This window comes from Kogia breviceps, chromosome 3, assembly GCF_026419965.1.
Source record: "Kogia breviceps isolate mKogBre1 chromosome 3, mKogBre1 haplotype 1, whole genome shotgun sequence".
Lineage (NCBI taxonomy): Eukaryota > Metazoa > Chordata > Mammalia > Artiodactyla > Physeteridae > Kogia > Kogia breviceps.
Genome location: NC_081312.1, coordinates 157,781,714 through 157,808,635, shown reverse-complemented (window position 1 = coordinate 157,808,635; position 26,922 = coordinate 157,781,714). Strand labels below are relative to the sequence as shown.

The window sequence follows — 26,922 nt, the reverse complement described above, 5'->3', positions numbered from 1 at the left end:
TAAATAGTTTTGCTGACATATTTTCCCCCTGCCCTTCTGCTTGGTAAGCTTTTTGTCATGGACTCGCCAGACTCAACTTCAGCCCAGACTACATGGGAACGTGGGGCTCAGCCCCTGACCATCACGGTGGAAACCCAGCCTTCCAGGCTGGTGGGGTTGGTGCCAGCCTTGCTTCCCAAACTCTTGTCAATCGTAGGCAGTCACATCTACCCTTGGTGGGTTCTTTTTGCTGCTCACGGGAAATGCCAGTGTCCTGTTTTTGGAAGAGCAACCCTCAAACCGGTGGTACCCTTTGAAGGGTACTTCAGGGACTTTGAAATGCAGGAACTCTTATTCTTTTTTTTTTTTTTTTTTTTTTCGTGGTACACGGGCCTCTCACTGTTGTGGCCTCTCCCGTTGCAGAGCACAGGCTCCGGACGCGCAGGCTCAGCGGCCATGGCTCACGGGCCCAGCCGCTCTGCGGCATGTGGGATCTTCCCTGACTGGGGCACAAACCCGTGTTCCCTGCATTGGCAGGTGGATTCTCAACCACTGCGCCACCAGGGAAGCCCAGGAACTCTTATTCTTGGGTCTATGGTTTTCTGTTTCAGATGTTTACCACCCCCCCGCAGCCATCTCCTAGGGACGCCTTCCCCGAAGCCTCCACCCAAGCAAACATCCCTTCTCTTCTCTGCTTCCCTTGCCCCGACCTGCTCTTAGCCCTCGCTCTCTAGTTCTTATCTCTTATATCGTCTCCTTCTCTAGACTGTAGATTCTTTCTTGTATCCCAAATATGTAGAGTAGTGAATGGCACCTAATAAGGAAACATTAGTGGATGATGGAGAAGGCTGCTTTGTATTCACGATGGGGCTGCTGCGTGCGACTTTTCTCTGTGCATTGAGTAGAAATGTCTGGAGGAGTCTGCACACTGCACCTTCCAAGTTTATAGTTTGCCCCACTGATCTCTGCCTCTTCCTTTCTGGGACCAGTTTTAACTTCTGGACTAAGAATGAAGTGGGAATGTGGCTGAGAAGGAGGAAGAGAAGGAGATATGCCCATTTATCTGCTCTCTGAAACATCTCCCCCGGTCCTCTACGATAAGCACAGGAAAGGTCTGACTTGAGCCGGTGAGAGGGGCCGTCCTGGTCTAGGGCCCTCTAGAAGGCTCTTCTACGGTATCGCTGGGGGACTAACTGACTTCCTTAGCGAGGAGTGTCCTAATTCTAGCACTGAAGATCCTGTGTCCCACGAAATGACTCCCTGGGACACGAAAAACCCTGGCTTCTGGTGATGGGTACTGAAGGTTGGGGAAAAGTACAAAGCCCATAAGATGGCCCCCCAAATATGGGCTGGAAACAATGCCATTTTAGTGTCTCTTGGGTCCTGCGTGGATTATTTGCCTTCTGCGGTTGTTGTCACTCTTTTTACCCTGACCTCTGATGGCACCCATGATTGCAGGTCACAGTAAAGCATCACCCATTGTTTCCCCACCGAGCAAGGAGATTTAAGTGTGTAATTAAGGGCACTGCAACCCCAAGCGTTAAAGAATCCGGCTTTGACTTGGACTGTTGTCTAACTGTTGTGCTTTGTGTCAAGATAGGGATGGTTAAAATGTTAACATTGTGAACATTCTGATCGTGTTTTCTAAGGATTCAGATAATTAAGATGAAAATGATTACAATAGCAATGACAGTTTGGCCCAGACCTCACTGAAAAAGAAGGCTGAATGACTGTGATGTTTTAACAACCGATGGAGGGATGCATCAGGATCTGGAGGACTGGATCAGGGAGGGGGATGACCAAACAGAGATAATGTGCAGTACACAGAGCAGAGTTGGAATAGGGCATCAGGAGGGGGGGCAGGGTGAGAGAGAACACAGGGACACCGGATCTCATGAACTTGGGCTGAGATAGGCAAGTGTATATATATATATATATATATATATATATATATATATATATATATATATATACACATATATTTCTGAATCAATCAAAAGTTTTTTCATCTCCCCCAAAGACACCAGTACTCAAATGAAAATAACTGGCACGGAATAATCTTGGGCATGCCATAGGAATGCATCACGGCTTTATTCCCCTATTACTCTGTGGAACTGAGTAAAGTTATATTTCCTGGTTCAGAGGTTGCAATAAAGTGCCACGTGGGCAAAAAAAGAGGAAATCTTGATTCCAGACGTGTTGGGCCCTTATGGCGTAGAGCTGATTCTGTCAGGGCTCATCCACCATCCTGCGTCTACAGTATGTCAAGTGATGCATCAGATCAGGGCAACAAAAATATTCTGCCCAGCTATTAGGTGTTTTGATTGGAAAATTGAAGTTTCAAATCATCTTCATTTCTATGAAGGTTTTGATGAGATCTCGGTAAACAGACTGTACAAGATTGTTGATATCTTGTCCTACTTTGCTTATCCATCTGCCTATTCAGCAGGCAGTGCAAATGTAAATTTTGGAAATCCCAGTTAGTCTATAAACTTATTACCAAAGAAACTGAAATGATCTTACCTAGTAAATGCCTGCACGCCTCATACACAACACTCTGAGGAAGCTGAAGAGCGACCAAACACTTGTATTATGAAAGTATTGCAGGTAAATCTTTTTAAGAGTGTTGTGTATGAGGTAAAAAAGATTTACCTGCAATAGTTTCACAATTCAAGTGTTTGGTCGCTCTTCAGCTTCCTCAAAATGTTTAGAAGCACTTAATGAGATGTTTGAATTTATAGAAATGGAAGGAGATAGCCTCCTTAGCACATGTGCCTACAAAATGGCTATCGTAGTTCTCAGCCATCAAATGATGTTAAAATATTGCCCTGTCGTAAACTCATATTTTCAAAGTGGTGGACAGAAAGAATATCTTTCTCTAATTTGGAAATACATTGAAGATGAGGATGGAGAAAAGAGGTACAGTAAAACAGACATTTGTATGCTCTTTCTCTCTTTTTTTTTTTTTGCTATACGTGGGCCTCTCACTGTTGTGGCCTCTCCCGTTGCGGAGCACAGGCTCCGGATGCGCAGGCTCAGTGGCCATGGCTCACGGGCCCAGCCGCTCTGTGGCACGTGGGATCCTCCTGGACCAGGGCACGGACCCGTATCCCTTGCATCTGCAGGCAGACTCTCAACCATTGCGCCATCAGGGAAGCCTTGTATGCTCTTTCTTTAAAATTGCTTAATGTATTTGATGATGTATAAGAAGCCTAGAAAAGGATGGAGCGACTGTACCTGAGTTGTTTGCTGTTATGTTTAGTTGAGGCAAAAACTCATATGGTGAGAAAATGACTCATTTTTTGAAATGACTGCTTAAATCTTTTAATAAGTCATCAGAAAAGGGCAGCTTTCTCAACTAAACTAAAACTTTGATCTCACAAGTTCAAATTACATCTTTGCTTTAAAACTATTTTCTCTGAGAGAGAGAGGTGTAACTTGTCCATTCAGATGGTTTAAAAATGATAGACAGGCTTAAATGTAAAACGTAAAACTGTAGAATTTCTAGAAAACAACATAAAAGAAAATCTTCAGGACTTAGAACAGGGCTGAGGACACCAAAAGTGTGATCCATAAAGCTGAAGAGACAAGTTATTTACTGGGAAAAAATATTTGCAAACCATGCATCTAACAAACTGCTTGTATCTAGACTGTATGAAGAATTCTCAAAACAACAGTAAAAAAAACAATTTGATGAGAAAATGGAATTTCCTGGAGGTCCAGTTGTTAGGACTCCTTGCTTTCACTGCCGAGGGCCCGGTTCAACTCCTGGTCAGGAACTAAGATCCCACAAGCTGCATGGTGCAGCCGAAAAAGGAAAAAGCACGTGAGGGACTTCCCTGGTGGTCCAGTGGTTAAGAATCCGCCTTCCAATGCAGGGGATGCAGGTTCGATTCCTGGTCAGGGAACTAAGATCCCACATGCCGGTAGGCAACTAAGCCTGTGTGCTCTAGAGCCTGCGCGCCCCAACTACTGAGCCTGCGTGCCGCAATGAAAGATCCTGTATGCCACAATGAAAGATCTCGCATGCCTCAAGGATGATTCTGCAACTAAGACCGAATGCAGCCAAATAAGTAAATAAAAATAAAAATTTAAATTTAAATTTTAAAAAACACATGAAAAGCTGTTTAACATCATTAGCCATTAGGGAAACGCAAATTAAAACCATATGAGATATCATCACACACCTATCAGAATGGCTAAAATAAAACATCGTGATAACACCAAGGATGCAGAGATACTGGATCCCTCATTCATTGCTGGGAGGAATGTAACACGGTACAGCTTCTCTGGAAAACAGTTGGGCAGTTCCTTTCAAAACTAAAAGTGGATTCACCATAGAGACTCAGCATTTGAATTCTTGGGCATTTATCCCAGAGAAATGAAGAGTTATTTTCATGCAGGGATTGGTACACAGATACTCATAGCAGTTTTATCCATGACAGCCAAGAATTGGAAACTCCTCAGATGTCCTTCAGTGGGTGATGGTTGAACAGACTGTGATCCATCCATACCTTGGGACATTGCTCAGCACTAAGAAGAGAGGAGCCCTTGGTACATGCAACAGCTTGTAGAAACCTCAGGGAAATTGTGCCGAGTGAAAAAAACCAATTCCAAAAGTTTACATACTATGTTATTCCATTTATGTAATATTCATGAAGTAATGTAATTACAGAGATGGAGAACAGATTAGTAGTTGCCAGGTTAGGGGATGGGGGGACCGGACGGGTGTGGCTATAAAGGGCTGACAGGAGGGAGCCCTGTGGGGAAGACAGAGTGTGAGTGGGGGCTGCTGGGTGTGGTTATACAAGTGGTGTAGAGCTGCGTGCAGGCACGCGCGCACGAGCGTATGTACAGCTCGTGAAATCTAAATACAGTCTTTGGATTGTCCCAGTGTGCATTTTTGGTATCACAGTGATACTAGAGTTGTATTCATTGCTGACCTCAGGGGAAGGCTGGGTGAAGGGAACACGGGGCTTCCCTGTACATTTCTTTGCAGCTTCTTGTGAATCTATAATTATTTCAAAATGGAGAGTTTTATAAAACAGTGGATCTTTTAGATGTAGCTTATTTGATGAAGTTATAGATGCAGACGACCTGCTTAGCAAACCAGCCTGTAGATACAAAGTGGATGGACGCTTTTGGAAGAGTTGAAATGAATTCCCACAAGTCTAAAAACCTGCTCTTGCTAGTAAATAAAATTGTAACTACTCCACGCTGAAATGTTTTTGTTGAGAGGATGTTTAGCTTGATATCATCATACTGGACTGACACCAGGCATCATTGTCCTGTGGGCCTGACAAAGGCAGAGCGGCAAGTCAGAGTGAATTTTACACCTGACTGTGTTCATTGTTGCCACCACAGGAAGAGAAGAGGGGTGTCTCAGCAGCTGCAGGCAGTTCAGACAGGTATTATGGGGAAAGGAAACAGAAAGAGTAAAAATACCCTACTGTATCATGGAGCAGAAAGGAACAGGATATTTCTGTGTGTGGTGGTGGTGGTTAAATATAAGTAATATCGGTTTAGCCTTTTATTTATATTTTCCTTTTAAGAAGTCTTACATTCATATATCTTAAAAGTACACAGTATAAAGCCTACAAAATTTAAATATCTAATAAATAGAAAGAGTTACAGTGCTGTATCAGAGGACAGAAACATTAAAAAATATTGTTATATTTTTCTCACACATTAATTAGTCCTATTAATTACTACTGATTGCCACTATTAACTAGTTCTAGTGTTGTTTTATTTAAATAATAACATTTATGTAACAGAAAGGGAAATAATGCAGAATAATACAATTTCCATCAGCACCTATTTTTTTATGTTAAAGCAGTAACATGTGTATAGTTACTTATTATATATTATATTATTATGTCTTTTGTCTGTATTGCTGTGTCCCAGGTTGACTGTCTAAAAGTTGGTCGTCCCAAGAATAACTTCTCTTAACAATAGTGGAAGAAGCATAAGTAAGTCCAGCCAGGACTGTAGTTCCCTTGAGGGGGGATGGTAGAGTATACCAAACTACTCAGGAATCTGTTCACTCCTCCTGACACCACAGTGTGAGGGGCTGACCCAGGGGGGTGTGTTTTTCCCTCAGTAAGAGAGAATTGTGATTTTAGTACCACATTTTAAATGTCTTCTTTTAAAAAAACTTATTTATTTATTTGTACAGCAATCAACACAACATTGTAAATCAACCATACTTCAATTGTAAATGTATTCTTTAAAAAATATATTTGTTTATTTATTTATTTATTTATTTATTGGCTGAGTTGGGTCTTGGGTGAGGCATGTGGGATCTTTCTTTGCGGTGCACAGGCTTCTCTCTAGTTGTGGCTTGTGGGCTCTGGAGCATGCAGGCTCAGTAGTTGCAGTGCATGGACTTCCTAGTTGTGGCATGTGGGCTTAGTTGCCCCTCGGCATCTTAGTTCCCTGACCAGGGATCGAGCCTGCGTCCCCTGCATTGGAAGGCGGATTCTTAACCAGTGGACCACCAGGGAAGTCCCATTAAATGTATTCTTGAGTAATCTGAATATGGCATCATACCTAACAAAAGCAGAAGTGAGAGTAAAGGAGTATGAAAAAGAAAAACTGGGAAAAACATTAAAGGACATTGTTTCTGGCATATACTAAGAGATGTATAAATGTTTGTAAAAAATAAAGAGATGTATAAATATTTGTTGAACAGATGTAAATGAGTTAATGAATGAATGAGTGAATGAGTGAAAAGCATGCAGTGTTGCTAAATTTTCCAATCTGGTTTATTGTGTAGACCAGTGGTCCCCAGCCTTTTTGGCATCAGTGACCAGTTTCGTGGAAGGTAATATTTCCATGGAAGGGGTGTGGGGGGATGGTTCGGGGGTAATGTGACCGATGGGGAGTGGCAGATGAAGCTTCCCTTGCTTGCCTGCCACTCACTTCCTGCTGTGCAGCCGGGTTCCTGACAGGCCAAGGACCCATACCTGTCTGCAGCTCAGGGGTTGGGGACCCCTGGTGTAGACTATCTCTAAAAAGGAATTAGGAGAATACAAATTAGAAATCTTTTTAAAATCACAGTTCTCAGTTGACTTAAATTGATTATATGTATAGGAATATCCTCTTTTGTGCTATTTTAGGTGCCAGTTCCCTTGTGCCTTCAGGATATCAGAGAAGTGAATTTGGCTTTGTCAGAATGTTTCCAAACAATCCAGTCAGGAAACCACACCCTTTCAAAACATACACACTCTCACACACAGATTTAAGTTAAGCTGGATTTTTACATGTTTTTTAATTTGCCCAGCTTTTATAAAACTTTTCATTTTCATAAAGGTACTCTCATGGAAATATTAATCACATTTAAAATTAAACTTGTATAAAGTTGGCTTTTCATAGAAACAAATTATATGGTTTTATAATATGTATCTTTCCAAAACTTGTAAGACCTAGGAATAACCACATCCCACAGTGGCCTCATGGCTTCAGGGATGAAAAAGATCTTCAGTTTTTGACTCTTCAGATCACTGAAAGTTATGGCTAGAAAGGGTCTGAGAATTAATCCAGCCCATCCCCACCCACACATCAATCCCTCTGGGTCACCCCACCCCTAACACCCCTCCCCCACTGTTGTGTAGATGAGGAAACTTTAGTCCCAGAAGACCTTTCCCAGATATTTCCATCGTGTTCTTTCTGATGCCTTCACCATGTGTGTCCACACTTCCTTAACCAAAGAGGACATTTATTTTGGTTTTAAGTAGAAAGATAATGAATGTAATGGCTTTTCCTAGCTCTGTGCGTGGCCCTTTCAAAAAGAGAAGGTAGAACTGCCAGGAGCAGGAGCTCAAAAGCTCTCCCTCAAGTGAGGGATCAGTCTGCTACCCTTAGTTTCTGCTGTACCTTCAGCTCAGCCTCAGGTTTTCATTTGTCCCCTTTAAGTTTAGTTCCACAAATAATGAAGCTGCCACCAACATATTTATGTATTTATGTTTTAGTTTTTAAAGTCCATTCTTGCCAAATACCATCTTTTTGTATTATTAAACCTTGTTGAATAATGTTAATTCCAAGCCCATAGTCCAAAAAGGCTTTTGCAACATTTACTAAATAATAGTTTGTTAATTCAAAATAGTATAAAATATGGTCATTTACTTATAAGATTCTTGTGCTTTAAAAAATGTACTTACAGGGCTTCCCTGGTGGCGCAGTGGTTGCGAGTCTACCTGCCAATGCAGGGGACACGGGTTCGTGCCCCAGTCTGAGAAGATCCCACATGCCGCGGAGCGGCTGGGCCTGTGAGCCATGGCCGCTGGGCCTGTGCTTCCAGAGCCTGCGCTCCGCAACGGGAGAGGCCACAGCGGTGAGAGGCCTGCGTACCACAAAAAAAAAAAAAAAAAAAAAAAAGTACTTACAAAAAATTATACTGCACCTTTAAAAATATAAATGAAGAGACTGGATAAATTAGCATGTAAATGTGGATGGCATTTGTGCAAAAAGTAATTCTAATGTACTGAAAGTAGCCATATTCATCAAAAATTAAAGTATCAAATTAACTTTCAAATATTTCCAAATAAATAGCTAGTATTATGGAGAAATATTTAACTATGTTGAATTTTTCTTTTACAAGTACAGTGTTTTGCTAATGATACTAAGATGAGCTACAGAATCCTTACAAAGATTATTTTAAAGCTATGTGATTCAGCTAAATTGATCGGTCAATTTAAAATCCTTTAATATTTTGTTATAGTAAAAAATACCTTAGCTAAAACATCACTATGCACCTCAGTGACTTTGGTTTAGTTTGTCTGTGGCACCCTAAACACTCCTTATGTCTGAATCCAGCATCTGCTGCTGAACATCTGTCATAAAGAGGAAACATGATTTGTTTAGGGTCCTTAGGGTCATGTTTGTCCTTAGGGTCCACAGGGTGAAATATGCCCTGTTGGAAAGTGTCCCAGATGTGTTCCTGGGTGCTGGGTAGCCCCAGCGTGGCCCTTAGGGGAGGGCGGGTCAGCCAGACTCTGACAGGAAAGTGTATGCTCTCTCTATGTACTTGCTACTTGGGTTGCAAAATTGTGTCAGAGGAGACAGGCAGGGCCGTCTGCCAGCAATCCCAAAGGCTATTGTGTCTGATCATAGGTGACCAGGGGGCAGAGCCAGACCTTTTTAGTCCTTAGAAGAAAAAAAAAGTTCTACATAATTTATCGGTCATACCTGCCTTTATCAGTGGAGAGACTACTTGGTTTTATAGCCCTTATTATACATACAAAAGGAGGCAGTCTACCTAAGCCTTCGTTGCCTTTAGAGCAGTTTCTATATATATCATTTTCTAGCGATGTGGAATTCCCATTCAGGTACACTTACAGAGCACATGCCACGTACCCCACAGTACTAAGAAGTTAATCTTTTGCATGTTTTTGTGTAGTACTCCTATAGGTTTAGCCTTACGTATCAGTTTGTCCTTGTAGTGTAACAAATCACCCCAATACTAAGCATCTTTAAAAATAATCATGGTTCTAAAAAAAAAAATAATAATCATGGTTCTGTGAGCTGGCAGTTTGGGCTCGGATCAGCTAAGTGGTTCTTTTGCTAGACTTGCCTGGGCTCACTCAGGTTGGTGCCGTCAGTTTGTGGCTTGGCTGGGACTGGATGGTCTAGAATTCCCTTGCTCATGTCTCTGGAGGTTGGCAGACTGTCATCCAGAGCATCTTGTTTCCTTTCCATGTGACCTCTCCAGCAGGCTAACCTGGGCTTCTTCCCCTGGAGGTCGCAGGGTCCTCAGCAGCAAGAGACAGCAAGCCCTGATGCCCAAGTGCTTTTCAGGCTTCTGCTTGTGTCATGTTTGCCCTTTAAAACAAGTCATGCTGCTACCCAGATTCAAGGGGTAGAAAAGAAAGACTCTACCTCTTGTTGAGAAGAGCTGCCCTGTCACATTGCAATGGGGCATCCAAACAGGGATGGCAAGAATTTCTGAAAATTATTTGTAATCTCCCTACCTTTGCTGATGGGAATATTTCTGTTTTTATTGATTTTCATGATAACAGATTTCAAATGTACACCAACATTCAAACGTACCCTAAAGTAAAAAGAATGATACATTAAACCTCTTATATGCCCATCACCTGGATTCAACAATTTTCAATATTTTGCTGCTTTTTTTGGCCTGTATTTTTAAATTTTTCTCTTTGCTGAAGTATTTTAAAGCAAGTCCCAAACATGGTGCTGTTTCAGCTCTGCATGTTTCAATATGCATCTCCTCAAAAAGGATACCTTACTTATGTGGCCACATGCCATGATCATATCTTGGTATCATCTAGCACTTAGTCCATAATTAAATTTCCCCAATTGTCTCAAAATGTCTTTTTACAATAGGTAGATTTGAAAAGGATTCCATCCACATAAGGTCCATAGCAGTCCCAACTTGCTTTTCTTTTCTTTTTTCCTATTAATTTGTTCTGAAAACTGGCTGAGTTTTCCTATATACTATAGGAATAGTATAGTATAGTTCTATATAATATATGGAACCTCCCACATTCTGCATTTGCCTGTCTGCTTCCTAGTGGAGTCATTTAAGGTGCATCTCCAGCTCTTGTATTTCTGTTTGTGGAAGTCGCCCTATAGGTGAATTTCATTCAGGTGCCACTCTTGGGGCAGGTGTCCTTTGTAGAGAGGGTTGTGTGCTTCTAGTCGCGTCACACAGAGGCATCAGTGTTGGCTTGTCTTACTTTCAATAATGCTATAACATTGATGGGTGGGTTGATCCTTTGATGATCAGTACCCTAATCTGTTATTTCAGTGTTACAAGATAATGATTTCCTAATTCCGTCATTCCTCCCAGATTTATTAGCTGGAGTTTCTTTCATAAGAAACTTTCCCTCATCAGTTAGAGTCATTTGGTTATCTGCAATAATATTCAGATGGAATATATATTCTTTCCTTTTAATTGACAACTTAGAGAATAAGGAGTTGGTACCTGAGTTATAGCTAGAGCTACTCAATACGTAGTTGTTTGGGGGCCTCTCTTGCTTATTTACTCTCTTTTTTTGATATTATAGCTAGACCTCGGAGATATGGCAGGTTCTAATCCAGACCACTGCAATAAAGCAAATATCACACTAGAGCGAGTCAAATGAATTTTTTTGATTTCCCAATGCATATAAAAATCATGTTTGCACTATACTGTAGTCTGTTAAGTGTGCAATAATAGCATTATGTCTGAAAAAAGAATGTGCATACCTTAATTAAAAATGCTTGATTGATAAAAAGATGCAAGCCATCTGACAATGGAGGGTTGCCATAGACCTTCAATGCAGGGTTGCCACAGACAATGCAGGGTTGCCACAGACCTTCAATTTATTAAAAAAAAATAATACCTGCAAAGTATAATAACACGAGGTATGCTTGTATTATGAATTCATGGGTTTTAAATATTCAGTGTGTTTCAGTCAATAGCGTTTTTTTTTTTTTTTTTTTTGAGGCTCAAATTGTTTCATCATTGTCCAGTGGAAGCAACTTGGTTGCTTTTCTCACCTTTTGATCCATTATTCTTTGAGAATTTCCTTACTTTCTGGCACAGTATATCCCAGGATTATCTTGTATGTTTCTTGCTCCAGACCTGTAATCAGCCATTCCTGGCTGGAGATTACAGTATGAGCACTGGTTGGGCTCATTGCTATTGAGTTTTTATTATTTCTAGTCCTTTCGATGGGAAGAGCTGCGAAACATATATATATATATATATATATATATATATATATATATATAGTCAGCCCTCTGTATCTGTGGACTCTGCATCTATGGATTCGACAAACTGCAGATTGAAAATATTCAGAAAAAAATTCCAGAAATTTCCAAAAAGCAAAACTTGAATTTGCTGCACACTGGCAACTATTTACATAGCAGTTACATTGTATTAGGTATTATAAGTAATCTAGAGTTGGTTTCAAGTGTATGGGAAGATGTGCATAGGTTATATGCAAATACTACACTAGTTTTTGTAAGGGACTTGAGCATCCTCGAATTTTGGTATCTCCAAGGGTCCTGGAACATATAGATACATATATATGTTTCTTTTTCTCTTAAGTATATTTTAAAAGTTGTTATACTGATTTTTTGACTCAAATTAGAATTGCAAAATTTTTATTTAACTTCTTCAATTTTACGCCTTTTTCTCTTTTTAGTGGAAAATTTTGGTTCCTGTGTTAACATACACTAATATATATTGATATATTAACTAATATATAACTAGTGTGAAAACATATATTATAATTTAGCATTACTAGCATATACTAATGCTAATAATATGTAATATTAACATTATTACTTTGAAACTGTTATATATTTACATTTAACTTTGAAACTGTTATACACATAATATGATAATGCTAATATTGTAAATTATTATATGTTAATACTAATATATATTAAATGTACTAATGTATTACTTAGTTAATACACTAATGAGTATGTCAGTTTTATATTAGTTAATGTGCACACATACGTAGATAAAATTTTCAAAATAATAATGTTGATATTGTTACTAACAGACTACTGGATGAAATTTAAGATTTCTCTGCAGTGCCCTTTTCCTTAGAAGATATTCCACTGAGAATACAGTCAAAGCACTTTGGACAAGTCATTGGGAACAGTTCTTTTCTTTGTATGGTTAGGGCACCAAAGTAGTGTTTATTTTCTCACCCCAGTATTTACAGATGCCTTTTTTCTTCTTGATTTCATTTTTTAAAAAATATGCAAAACATTTTTGTTTCCAAAGTCAAAACTATAATATTGAGTCTGTCTAGAAAAGTCTCATATTATTGATGTCTCTCCCTCCTCTAAAAGCAATTCCTTTTATTTGTTTATTTTGCAAATATATGTATATATTTTACTTCCTTTTAAAATTATGTTAAATATAAAAATATATTTACCTCTTTTTCAGTGGAGTTCCACTAACTTTTCTACATTTTATGTTTATTATTTGTTTTAAAAGACTACTATTGGGCTTCCCTGGTGGCGCAGTGGTTGAGAGTCTGCCTGCCGATGCAGGGGACACGGGTTCGTGCCCCGGTCCGGGAAGATCCCACATGCCACAGAGCGGCTAGGCCCGTGAGCCATGGCTGCTGAGCCTGTGCGTCTGGAGCCTGTGCTCCACAGTGGGAGAGGCCACAACAGTGAGAGGCCCAGGTACTGCAAAAAAAAAAAAAAGACTACTATTATAAAGGTTTTACACATGCATAAACTGTAAACAAAATCCGAACATTATACTTTGGGAGGCCAGACTGTTTAGCTTCTGTTAAGGAATATATCTGTTCTTTTTTTAAAAATCCAATGAGTTTGGTACTCCCTGCCATCTAGGAAAGACAGACACCAGACTAAAATGGGATAGAAAGCTTTCTTCTAATCTCCATTTATTGTTTGAGGCTGAGAAAATATCTCACAGAAGTTCTTTTACAATGATGAGTCTGAGAAAATAAGTTCCTTGAGTATAATAAGAACCATGAAACTCCAGGTGTGCCCTGTGTGTTGTCCTCTGTGACTTTTTAATTTACCCTCTGCCTCATTCATAGTCATGTTCACAGACTTGAACTTAAGAAATTCTAGAGGCTTAAAATGGACATGGCCAAAATAGTTTTCATAAGATTTGGAAAGGAGGAGGCTTCGCAAAATTGGAAGAATATCAGAGAAATTAAAGAGTTAAAACTGGCAGAACTTGATGTACTTCTGTTAATAATGTTGTAACATCGTTAATTTTTTTGGTTTTTAACAAATCTACCATAGTTATATAAAATGTTGACATTAGGGGAACCTGGGTGAAAGGTATAAAGGAAGTCTTTGTATTATCTTTTCAACTCTTCTGTAAAGCTAAAATTATTCCAAAAAAAATTTTATTTCATATACACACACACACACACACACACACACACACACACACACACACACACACACAGGCAGCAGACTAAAATGTCTTAGAATGCATTAAATACAAAGGGATCCTTAGAGAACTTCAACAAAGCAGTAAGATAAATAACCTAACAGAAAAAAGGGGGTAAATGAATAAACGTCAAGTAATACACTGTTTTTGTCTGCCAGACGGGCAAAAATGTATAAGATTAATATCGAGCGTTCATATGGGTGGGGGAAACAGGATAGGTTGATCTAATATTCTTAGTTGGCAAGTCGACAGTATCAGTTTAACATTTTTGTTTTAAATAAGCGTATACTTCAATCAAAAAAAGCCATTTGGATATCACTCTCTAGTTAGATTTAAATATCAGTACTCCTGGGTAGTGGAAATGGGGGATGTAGGCCAGTTGGACTTTTAAAAAATACCTATTGCTTGAGTCTTTTACAGAAGGAATGTATTAGCTGTGAAATTAAGGGGGAAAAGAAAGAATGCCAAGAGCCCAGGGCAGGCATTGACAACAGAGAGACCCAGAGGTGAGAGAACTCTCGGGAAGCTCATCATGAACTGGTAGAACACTGTCTAGAGGGGCTGGACTCGAAGCTGCCTGTGCCACTTGTGGAATCCCATGCAGAATGAAAATGTGGAACCCTTTGCTCAAAAAGCAGAAAAAAGTATCATTAACAGTACATATAATTTTATCATTTATCTTTATATCAGGCTAGTTTTAAATGCAAAGATCAGAACATTTAACTCGTATGAGGAATTAGTTGAATTATACAATTGATATTTCATGGCTTGTCCCTGGAGTTGTCCCTCAAACCAGCCAGAAGAGACAAGCACAGGCAGACTTAGAAAGGTTGGGAGGAGAGAGGACCCCACTCCCAAGCAGAGACCCACAGGCAGGGGGAGCACCCCTGGACCTGGGATAATCACAACCAGAAGACCCTCCAGGGCCCCGGGGGTCCCACTTGCCTGCTGGGCCTAGCAGAACCCCCTTCTCACAAGCTGCCTGACCAAGATGCCCTAGCTGGGCACAGGGTCTGGGGGGATTGAGCTCCTGGCCTGCTGCTGCAGCCCGCAGCAGACGGCAACCACCAGGGATCCTTAAACCTCCAGGCCGGGAAGGCTTGGTACCCGAGTGGGAGCTGAGAGAGAGGCTCCCCCTACCAAGGTGGGAAACAGCACTGCCTGCCTGGGATCTTGCCCCACCCAGGATGCTGTGGTACCCAGCCCTCACCCATCCCTGTCAGGGAGGGAGGTACAGGCCAGGCTTCAGGAGTCCTGGGAGCGGGCAGCCTGGAGCCCCTCCCCAGAGGCCACAGGAGCCAGGACCAGTGTGAGCTGAGACCACAGGACCTCAGTGTGCGCTCTATCCACCTTCACTTACAAAACACAAATCCAAAGCGAAAATCATTCAGATTCAGAGCATTAAACCCCAAGTGCAGGGCCTTCTGAGCACCAGGTTGTACAGCTGCACTGCTGGCACACCTTTGAAGGTGGCCTGGGTGGAGTCAGGGGCTTTTGTTTTTGTTTTTTCCCTCCGTTTTTAAGATGGGAGAAACTAGGAGAAGCTTGAATTCTGAGAGGTAGAATCCTTTAGCTGAGAGAGGACAAAGATGATGGCCAGAGAACTTGGCTGATAGGGCCAGGCCCCCAGAATGGGATTCCCTGCCCTGGGGGAGGGAAAGAGAAGAAAACCAAATGTTAGGATAGGTGTATCATATTTGGCAGGAAGGGAAGGGAGTTTCCATTCCTCAATTTCTGTTTTCTCTATGAATTATCTGCTTGGGCTGGGGAGGAGGTCTTTGAGGGATCATTAGGAGAGTGTAGAAGTGGGAAACAGGAGTTGTGAAGGAGGGGCAGACTGCTCCCTCCAGTCCAGCTGGAGTCATGGATTCCACAGAATTATGAAGTTTCTAGTCCGCCTGGTTGTGTGACATTCAGGACCCTAAAAACAGAAAGCTCTAGCTTGCCATGGTCAGAGGAAGGATGGCTCCACTCTTCCTTAGGAGGAACTCTTCTTAGGAAGGACTGTTCTTTATTTTGAACTGAATAAAAAATGACTTGTTTTTAGTGTTTCTACGTCCTTTAAAAAAATGAAATGATGTTGGTGATAGTAACATTCTTTTGGTATTTCTTTTTTATTCTGGCAAAAATCTATATAAAATGTACCATTTTAAACATCTTTAAGTGTACAGTTCATAATGTTTGTTTTTAAATGTTCGTTACTTTGTAAAATAAAATAAGATTAAAAGTTGGTCATTCTGTATTGTACCCCTAAAGTAGGTTTTTCTTGTTTCTTTTGTTTTGTTTTGTTTTTGTGAAATTTTACTGGTCTGTGAAATCTAGAAACTTGATGAGCCTTAAAAAACTTTTTCCTATTTAACAGTGTTATAATGACTCTTATCGGCAGAGGAAAACTCTGAAGCAGTTTATAGAATTTTTAAAGATATGGCATAAGAGTGAGATTAGGATTACTTATTTTATTTTGTTGTTACAATGCTCTGATAAAATTCTCCTAATTCCAGTATTTTGTATGTATGTCCTCTTTTGTGACATTATCAAGACTGTCTCATTTTCTGCCACAGTGCCATACTTCCCCTTTATATTTCATGTGTAAACTCACAGCTCATACTAAAAATAACAATCTGTTTTTCTAAGGATTTTTTTGGTAACAGAAAGATAAATATACATATGTAAAATGTGGGTGTGGTTATAGTTGTTCATTTGGTCAAAGCTGTTTTAATAAATGGTTCTAAGATTTATAAAGATTTCGCACACATGCTGTTTTTTTCATTCTGAGCCACAGACACCAAAAACCCCACAGGAAGTTGTCTTTGAAAGTGTTGTGGTTTTTTAGTTTCCTGTTCAGTTTGCATTAGATGATCAGAAATAGTCTGTGCAATCGAAAGAGATTCTTGGTTAAACTTTATTGTAATTCTAAATGAGAATCTCAAATTTGCTTGTATTTCTTCCCATGTAATTGATCTAGAGGAGCTATAATCACATCCATATGTAGGCATTAAAATGGTGGTATAATGTGAACCTTTTTTTGATGTTCAAAGGATAAACTCTTCATTGTTAAAGGGGCAACTATCTGAGATTATGCTTTATGCTTTCCACTTCTTATCAAACCATCTCCCCGGAAATAAACTGTAGGAACGGAGATGTGCTTTTAATTCTTGACAACTAACTTTTATCTTTATTTTTACAAATGACAAAAACTTTCTCTTGATCCTTTAGAGAAAAGGAGATACATTAAAAAAAATTGTACAGCTTAGTTAATTTTTTAACATCTTTATAGGAGTATAATTGCTTTACAATGGTGTGTTAGTTTCTGCTTTATAACAGAGTGAATCAGCTAACATGTATCCCCATATCTCCTCCCTCTTGCATTTCCCTGCCATCCTCCCTATCCCACCCCTCTAGGTGGTCACAAAGCACCAAGCTGATCTCTCTGTGCTATGTGGCTGCTTCCCACTAGCTATCTATTTCACATTTGGTACTGTATATATGTCCATGCCACTCTCTCACTTCGTTCCAGCTTACCCTTCCCCCTTCCCGTGTCCCCAAGTCCATTCTCTACATCTCCATCTTTATTCCTGTCCTACCCCTAGGTGCTTCAGAACCATTTTTTTTTTTAGATTCCATATATATGTGTTAGCATCTGGTATTTGTTTTTCTCTTTCTGACTTACTTCACTCTGTATGACAGACTCTAGGTCCATCCACCTCACTACAAATAACTCAATTTTGTTTCTTTTTATGGCTGAGTAATATTCCATTGTACATATGAGCCACATCTTCTTTATCCATTCATCTGTCAGTGGACACTTAGGTTTGTTCCATGTCCTGGCTATTGCAAATAGAGCTGCAATGAACATTGCACTCTTTTTTTTTTTTTTTTTGCGGTACGCGGGCCTTTCACTGTTGTGGTGCCTCCTGTTGCGGAGCACAGGCTCTGGACACGCAGGCTCAGCAGCCATGGCTCACAGGTCTAGCTGCTCCGTGGCATGTGGGATCTTCCTGGACCAGGGCACGAACCCGTGTCTCCTGCATCGGCAGGCAGACTCTCAACCACTGTGCCACCAGGGAAGCCCTAGACTCTTTTTGAATTATGGTTTTCTCGGGGTATATGCCCAGTAGTGGGATTGCTGGGTCGTATGGTAGTTCTATTTTTAGTTTTTTAAGGAACCTCCATACTGTTCTCCATAGTGGCTGTATTAATTTACATTCCCACCAACAGTGCAAGAGGTTTCCTTTTTCTCCACACCCTTTCCAGCATTTATTGTTTGCAGATTTTTTGATGATGGCCATTCTGACTGGTGTGAGGTGATACCTCATTGTAGTTTTGGTTTGCATTTCTCTAATGATTAGTGATGTTCAGCATCCTGTCATGTGTTTGTTGGCAATCTGTATATCTTCTTTGGAGAAATGTCTATTTAGGTCTTCTGCCCATTTTTGGATTGGGTTGTTTGGTTTTTTGATATTGAGCTGCTTGTAAATTTTGGAGATTAATCCTTTGTTAGTTGCTTCATTTGCAAATATTTTCTCCCATTCGTACAGCTTAATTTAGATATTATAACTACCATTGAAAAAGATTTAAAAGTATACTATTATTCATTGAAATACTTTTATCAATGTAATTTTTAAAGCATAGTATTCTCAAAGTTAAATTTCTTGCTTGATTTCATTATTTTTAAATCCATGGCAATAGGAAAATAAACTAAAATTGCCATCAGATGTATTAGATCTTTGACAGATCATTATGTAATCTAGCATTTAACTTATATACGGTAGGCTTGATGAAGAGTGACAAATGAGGAAAGAGGAAAGGTCTTAGTGCATTTGTAGATAACATTTCTAGGTTTAGGTCTGTTAAAGGTACAATGTCTAGCTAGTTCCAGGCAGGTCATGCTGATTGCACATCTTATTAAATGGGAAGACTAATAAAGATAATGTGGAAGGTCTTCCACACAGCCACCATTTCAAATAAAAAAAATCACAATTTAAAAAAATAGCATTTGTTCATAAGGAAATTTTAATTACAGTTCTTAAAAGAATAATACTTTGTCCAAAAACAAAAGTCACACCCAACATGACTTTAAAACAAAAAAGTGACTGTAACCATTTCTGTGCATGGGGAAAATAAAGAAAAGAATAAGGGTTTGATTTGCAAAATGCTTTTTTCTAGTTCCATAGCTTCAGGTTGCAAAATGTATGGTATTTTACTTTGAAATTTTAATTGATATTTATGTATGATATACAGATATTTCTTGGTTAAGATAAGTTAGATCTTTTCATACAGTTTGAATTCTAAAGAGAAAACCATCGTTTAAAACCTGATGTTTCTGCTTTTTTCTGTTTCTCGTGTACCTTTTATGGCACTGTACTAGGTACTTTAAAGGAGCTTACCACTTAATGTTACTAAGAATTCCTGACGTTTGCGAAGAGCTTTACATTTTACAGAGTGTAGAATAATGAGGGCGGGAAAGGTTTCTTAAATACTCCTTGGTGTCTAGCGAGGGCATCTGCACTGCGGGCTGATCAGCCCGGACCGTGGCCAGAACGTCCTCGCAGCCTTTTCTGCTGGGTACCTCCCCTTCTCTCGCCACTAAGAATTTCAACATTTTTAATGCCAAAAATATGCTTTTGGGATCCCTATCTGCGCCGGCTGGAGAAGAGGGTGTTGGGTCTATGTCGAGGCCTCGTGTGCGTGAGCCCCCCGTGACCAGTGTCCGCGGAGCAGTCGATCCGTCCACAACGACAGCCAGGACGCCACTTCTCAGCGAGGCCTAGGCAGGCGGGCGGCGGGGGCCACGGCCAGGTGTGTCTCTGTTCAAGTCGCAAAGGCTGGGTACACGGAGGCTCGCTCCTCGGGGGCCCTTTCCGCCTGACTCGTGATGCGAACAAACAGGAAACTCCGTCTCCAAGCTACTTCGGAAACTGGGCTTTTCCTTCCGCGACAGGGGTCGCGTCCGGACAGGAAGCTGACCAGCTGCTCGCCCCTCGCCCCCGTAGCCCCGCCCCCGTAGCCCCGCCCCCCGCTCGCGGCCCTGCCCCTGCCACGGCCCCGCCCCCCGGCCGGGCATGCTCAGTGGGCCGGGTCGGGTTGGCAGGTTTGCGTGGCCATCGCGGTTGCCGGCGCCGGCTCAGCCCGCCGACGCCACGTCCCGTCGTTGCGGCTCGTTTCTGGGAAGTTAACGTGCGGAAGCGGCTTGCAGGGAGCCGGCGGGCGGGCCGCGGAGGGCTCGGTGCTGCCGAGCATTGAGCGGGCGGGCCCGTGCTGGCAGCGGGGCTGCGGCCGCCGCGCTCGGAGGGAGGTGCCGGCCGGGCGCGCCCCGCGGGGAGCCCCGGGCGGGGCTGGCGCGGCGCGGACTTTTGTCCGAGTTGAGTCCCCTCCCCGTGGGCCGGGCCTCTCCGGCGCCCCCGCCCCGCTCGCTCCCGGGAGATGTTTATCTGGGCAGCTGCGTGAGGAGCCGGTGGCTGGCGGCGAGGAGTCTCGGGTCCGAGGAACGTCGTGCGGCACCGGAGAGACAAGATGTCCGCCAGGGCCGCGGCCGCCAAGGTGAGCGCTTCGGGAGCCTGTCCCGCCGGGGGCCCGTCTCCCTCCTCCCACGGGCTGGCGGCCGGGCGGCCGGGGGTGGGGACGGCCGGGGCCCAGGCAGGTGCATCGCGGCGGCGTCGCTGCCATTCCCTGGCTCATGCCTGCGCGGGGAGGGAGCAGGGCGGGCGGGAACGCGCAACAGGTCCCGCCAGGAAGCCGGGCGCGGGGAGCGGAGGTCGGGCTGGAGCCACCCCGGTGGGCGGCGGCTGCTGTCTTTGCGGGAATGGTTGGTCACTGGCGAAACCGTGTGGTTTCGATCTGATGTCACTGTCGCTGGTATGCGCGCGCCCGCGGCAAGACATTGGGACGGCAAACACTCAGCCCGTGTGGAGTAGGTTGGATTTTTGTTGTTTTAACTGTTTTATTTACTTACGGTAACATTGAAAAAACTAATCTCTTAACAGTTTTTAATAGTTTAGTTTGAATTAAACTTTCAAAAGTACCACAAAATACCCTTAAAAATGGACAGTTAGATGTACTCTAAACAATAAAAATTGGCAAAGACGTGTGGGTTCCTCAAAAAAGTAACACTTCTTCCTATCAGTTTTTCCATGTGCTTTGAAGTATTATGCCATTTTCTCAGTGCTTTCAAACCAGTTTGTATATGACATTAAAAAGCTGAAGTTCTTTCTTATTTTTAAGTAAATTTATTTTTATTTTTTTAATTTTTGGCTGCGTTGGGTCTTTGTTGCGGTGCGCGGGCTTCTCATTGCGGTGGATTCTCTGGGAGCACGGGCTTTAGGCACGTGGGCTCAGTAGTTGTGGCTTGTGGGCTCTAGAGCGCAGACCCACGGGCTTAGTTGCTCCGCGGCATGTGGAATCTTCCCGGATCCAGGGCTCGAACCCGTGTCCCCTGCATTGGCAGACTGATTCTTAACCACTGAGCCACCAAGGAAGTCCCCTAAAGTTCTTAAAAATCAGTTAATATTCTCTTCTCCTTTTGTACATTTTAATCTTTTTCACCATAAAGTAGTACCTGCTCTTTTAAACGATTGCGGGAATACAGAAATGTGAAGAGTAAAAATCTCCCTTAAAAATCAATTCATTACTTCAAACAGTATCAAAGTGCTTACGCAGGTACTGGTTTGATTTTTTTGGTTTGTTTTTCTGTTTGAAATGTTTATTCATAGTATCTCGGACCAGGTATAATAAGGCCCTGGAGTTTCTGATCTAAGACCTTGTTTTCTGGCTGGCAGAAGTTAGCGGTTACATTTAGTAGTGAATAAATTTTTCTAAGGAATTTAGTGTTCTCTCTTTAAGAAAACTTTCATGTGTACCTTTTTGACCTTACACTGATTAAGAACAATCTAAAGATTTAGAATAAAAGGCAGGATTTTGCATGATTTTAAAATAAGCTTACATTATTTTCTTCGGAGGAAAGGCTTTGTTTCCGTATTACAGAGAATGTCACTGTGTTCCTGCAGTGTGATCTCTGGCACTTAATATCCAGGATCACACACTCTAAAAAGGTTATTTCATGTATGGAGAGAAGTAAGTTTTCAGTAGATTGCCATAGTAAAATGATGATTTAGAAGGAGTCATACATTTTCTCCTGAATCATGATGTTGAGGTTTTATGGCATATTGAAAAATATCACTAGTTAAACATTACATTTTAGGGACGTTTGCATTCTTAAATTTTTATGAGTAGAATGTCAGTTGAAAGCTTATTTTTCTGAAGTGCTGTGTTATGGGGCCACCATTAAATCTTATGTAGAGCAAGGCAGGCCGTAAAAGATAGCTGAAATGAAATAGTATTCAACCAACCAAGTCACGTTTAATTTTGTAAGGTGATTAAAATGCTTAATAAGAACAAGGCTGTGTACTCAATACTTTACATATATTTTTGTTTCCCAGTTAAAAAAAACTGAAGACATTAATTTTGCAGCTTGCTTTTCTTGCTTTTAGCATAATAGTTTGTAGAACTCTTCTCGAAACCAGTACTTTTGATTCTATATTCTTTGTAATGGTTGAATATTCTTCCATGCCATGAATATGCTGCAGGTCATTATTGCCTTACTGATAGACATTTAATTTGTTTCCAGGATTTTATTGTAATAAGTAGCCTTATATTTTTATATCTGCACTTATATAGTATTACTGTATGTCAGATTCTTAAAAGTGGAATTTCTGGGTCAAAGGGTATGTGCATTTAAAATTCTGATATATGTCACTAAATCTTTCTCCAAAATGGTTGTACCTAGGAATAAATATAACAATTGTTGGTAACTTACCTAATTTTAAAGGACATAAAACCTCAATAAAAGAGATGAGAAAATATACTCTCTGAATGGGGGAGAGTGACTCTTACAGAATATACCAAATTTCCTAGAGTTGGTGTATAAATGTTAGCACAATTCCAAATAGAATCCCAGTGCGGTATTGTAGGAAACTTGACATATTGATGAGAAAGTTTATCTGATAAAATAAATGGGTGATAGCCATGAACTTTTTGGAAAAAGAATACCTTATTAGAAAACCGAATGTGTTATGAATTCAAAGTAATTTGAGGCAATCTTTTAGCTGAGGAATAGACACTGGAATCACAGAGTCCAGAAACATCTGTGTGTTTATGAGCTTTTAGTGATTATGATCGTCAGCATTTAATGTGTCAGCTGTTGTTCTAAGTGGTAAACATGAATTAACTGATGTAGTTCTCAGTATCGATATGAAATGAGCACTACTGTTATTCCCCAGTTCATGGATGAGGAGATTGAAACACAGAGAGATAAAGTAACTTGCCTAAATTCACCTAGCCAGCAAGAGGGAAAATTGAGACTGTATGATAAAAATAACATGGAAGATTACTGGAGAAAGGATGGATTATTCAATAAACAGTGCTGGGACTGTTGGTTATCCTCTTCAAAAAAATTTTTTTTAAAAATTTTTTAGGCCACCCCTCCCCCCCCCGAAAAAAAAATCCAAATGAAATCTTTGAAAAAGTGCAAAGAAGATAAATCATAAAATACTAGAAGAAAGTGTAGGATGCTTTTAAAAAATATATACTTAAATTGGAAAGGGCTTCTCAGTGCATGATACTAACTTAAGTAATAAAGGAAAAGTTCAGCTATACATCTGAATTCGCAAACAGAATTACTAGTGTACCTGATATGAAATGATACAAAAGTTGAAAACAGGAATTTGAGGGCGGTTCTCTGTCTCACCAAGGAATTGTTTAACTATGTAAGAAAATGATCTGAATAATTGGGAACATTTCCATTTGTTGAATCACAGAAAGTGGCTGAAGCAAGTGCAGTGGCTTCTGGATTTTTAAGCTGTTTCACTTCAGAGGAAGCAATAAAATGTAACATTGTACTGTATGCTTATTAGATTTTGCTGCTTAAAAGTTTCCATTTTTGTCTCAGGAACAGCATTTTTTTTGCCTGGTTGATTATTTTTAAAATTATAATGTAGTTTAGTATGGAAATTATTTACACCGCTTATTAGGAATTGATTTATAGTTATCAAATAAGGCACAATGAACTTTCTTTAACAGCTGAACATTTGAAAGTTAGAAACTGTAGAATAAAGCTAAATGAACAGAACTAATTACAGAATTAGTCCTTATAGATAGGAATTGTGTCCTCAGTGGCTGTTATGATGTAGTTTTAATTTTGGTACTTAGTAATTGGTATTTGTTTCATACTGCTTTAAAGGTAAATTAAGAACACTGTACTTTGTGAGAATTCACTGTGTGTGCCAACGTTTATTGGGCTTCACTGTAGTAATATTTTTCTTTACCTGCCAAATTTGTACAATGTTTGTTTTTCACTAGAAATATTTTTATAGTGTTTAAGGCGAAGACTTAATTTTTTATGTTAGTGTGTTTGACATGGTAGGTGCTTGTGGTTAAACCTGTCATTTATGTGATTAGTTGATAATCCTGACTGCATTTATAACTCTTAAGTTCATTTTAGGACAGCTCCATTAGACAGGTACTTTTCAGATCTACAGTGCTTCCCCACTAGTGAGTGATAGTGAGGTCAGCCATCCACACCAACAAATAATGAGGTTAAAACCAATCTGTGGCTTTGAGAGCTGTAATGGAGTATATATAGTACTGTTTCCTGTTTGGTTTGAAGGAGAAAGATTACAGTAGTTTCACTGCTTTTTTTTTTTTTTTTTTCCAATCCTGGTAACAATGTACTGGCTCTGACTTTTACTTGCTCTTTAATCTTTTTTCTATTTAGAGACCAAATGTAAACTCAGTACAGTTCTAAGAATAAAATTGAGTATAAACAAGACAGATCACCAAGCTGCTAAGGAAAGTGTCATTAAAAAAATAATTTTGGTGAAAAAATTGGAAGTGTAATCCTGTTTATTGACGTAGTTCTGACATGATAAAAATTCAGTCTAATGAAAGACCACGAGTCCAGCTGTAAATCCACATGTGGTGCCACTGGTCCCTGGCCGCCCAGCCACAGCTCACTGCAGGCTCCGTGCCAATCACACACTCAGGGTTGAGCACTGACGGAAGGTGGTAGGGCTGGAGACCAGCCATGGGACAAGCAGAGTTATTTTTTATTCGTAGAGTTTTTGATCAAATGTTAAATAAGATTAAAAGATAGTTTATGTTTAGTATGATATTTCTGAAATATTTGACTAGAACTTGCTTTGCATCTCTGAATTTTGAAAGACAATCTTGAGAAACCTTAGATTAACTTTTAATCTTGTAGAAAGAGAACTTTTAATCTTGTAGAAAGAGACATGTTAGAACTACCAAATTTTGAATTTAATCTAAAATTGGTCTGTTTCAGTACAGTATTTCTAATATAAGCCAGCAATAAAAATAGGCCTTTTGCTATTGCTGACCTAGAGTGCTTCCTAATTTATTTATTGCAGAGAAGAGTGGCTTCAGGTTGCTTCTTTATGGGTTAGCCAGGTGCTTGATTTCCATGCCTTCCTAAACAGATGCATTCTTAATAATGAGAAGTGCGCGGTGAGTTCATGGGTAGGGAATTTCATGTTATAGCCTAAAAATGTGTGAAAATAATGGACTCTGAATGATCGACTATCCCACAGAGTACTGTTTTAATATGAGAAAACCAATGTTGCCAAAATTCATACCACAAAATACCATTTGAGATTTAATAACAAGCCCTAACTGTTACGTATGTAGTGTTAATACTGAATCTCAGAAAGCCCTTAACTTTGGGATAGGTCAAAATGTAAGTTTTAATTTGTGTTGTAGGTGCATTTCAGTATATATTAGAACACTCTTAACTCTTTCATGCTGATAGAATGCTGGGAAGTGAGTTGATTGGTGAGTGACCTCATTCTAGTTTATCATGCCCAGAAGAGAGGTGAAAACTGGAACGAATATTACTTTGCAGGGATGCTAATTTAGTATATGCCTGGCTTGATTAAAAAAGTTTTTTTTTATTTGCTGAAATTTTTTTTTGTTTTTTTTTTTAAAATAGTGTACATTCCCAAAGAGTGAAAGTTCATTTTTTTCTTGGTTATTTTAGGAATTTTCACTCTTTAGAATTGTTGCTAGTAATCTTTCGGGTTTGTACACAGTTTCTGATAACTGTAGAATTGTTGCTAGTAATCTTTTGGGTTTGTACACAGTTTTTGATAACTGAATTAAACTTAATTTATGATTGTTCTCTTAATTCAATACATAATGCTAAAATTCAGGAGGTTATCAGTAATGAGATTCTTTTTGTTAGTTCAGCAAGTATCTATTGAGCACATTTTGTTTTGGATCCCTGTCCTCTAAAGGCTTACAGTTTTTAGCTGCCTTGTATTGTAATAATCAGTTGTGAAATGTGTAATTCATTTTTAAGATCCAAAGAATTTGAGTTTTTATTCTTAAAATAAATATGAGCATACTTCAGGTCATCTTATAAGAGCATAGCACTCTGCTGTGCTTTTTTGGTTGGGTAAGGTGGTAGAATCCCATCTAGAGCCTGGGCTTACTGTAACACCTGAGTTTCCGCATTTTCCCTTGTTAATTAAAAAAAAAATGTTTCAATTGAATCTGGATACATTCACGCATTTGGTAAACGTCTAAACAGAAGAAGGTTAAGAATTATAAAGTAATTAGAATTTACTTATATACTTACAACTCCTTGAATATACTGACATGGAAAATGGACAGTAAGTTGGCTGTTACTATTATACTTAGGGTCTAGCCAGTTGTTAAATATGTAACAATTTGAATTTTTGAAACGGTATTCTATATTTAACAGATACTCACTGCTGGCCTAGTAAGAACCAGACACTGTTCTAGGTGCCAGAAATAGAGCAGTGAACATATCACTGTGCTGTACTTGTGGACCATTTTAATGGTGTGGGCAGGAAGCAACAAATAAAATCCTGTAAATAAAATGATGATGAGCACCTAGAATCCCTAACAGGCCATTTCTGGATCATAACTTGCTTTCCCCAAAGATAAGTATCTTGTCTTCTATATTACTTTTTTTCTAGTTTTTCTGTATAATTTTACCACTTACGCAT

General features: G+C 40.1%; 1 protein-coding gene across 13 annotated transcripts in view; it reads left to right on the top strand.

Moving 5' to 3' along the window:
• Positions 1–26,922, top strand: part of TJP1 (tight junction protein 1) — a 257,714-nt gene that overhangs the window by 120,733 nt on the left and 110,059 nt on the right. For 4 of the 13 annotated variants that reach the window (XM_067030112.1, XM_059056824.2, XM_067030113.1 and 1 more), the window contains exon 1: positions 20,308–20,422. The exons of 6 other annotated variants lie outside the window; for them this stretch is intronic. In XM_067030112.1, coding sequence (XP_066886213.1) covers positions 20,396–20,422 — 27 coding nt within the window. In that variant the 5' untranslated portion in view covers positions 20,308–20,395. Of the gene's footprint in view, positions 1–20,241; positions 20,423–26,922 lie in introns of those variants that run through there. 3 more of the 13 variants (XM_059056820.2, XM_059056819.2, XM_059056821.2) reach the window with 3 other exon arrangements.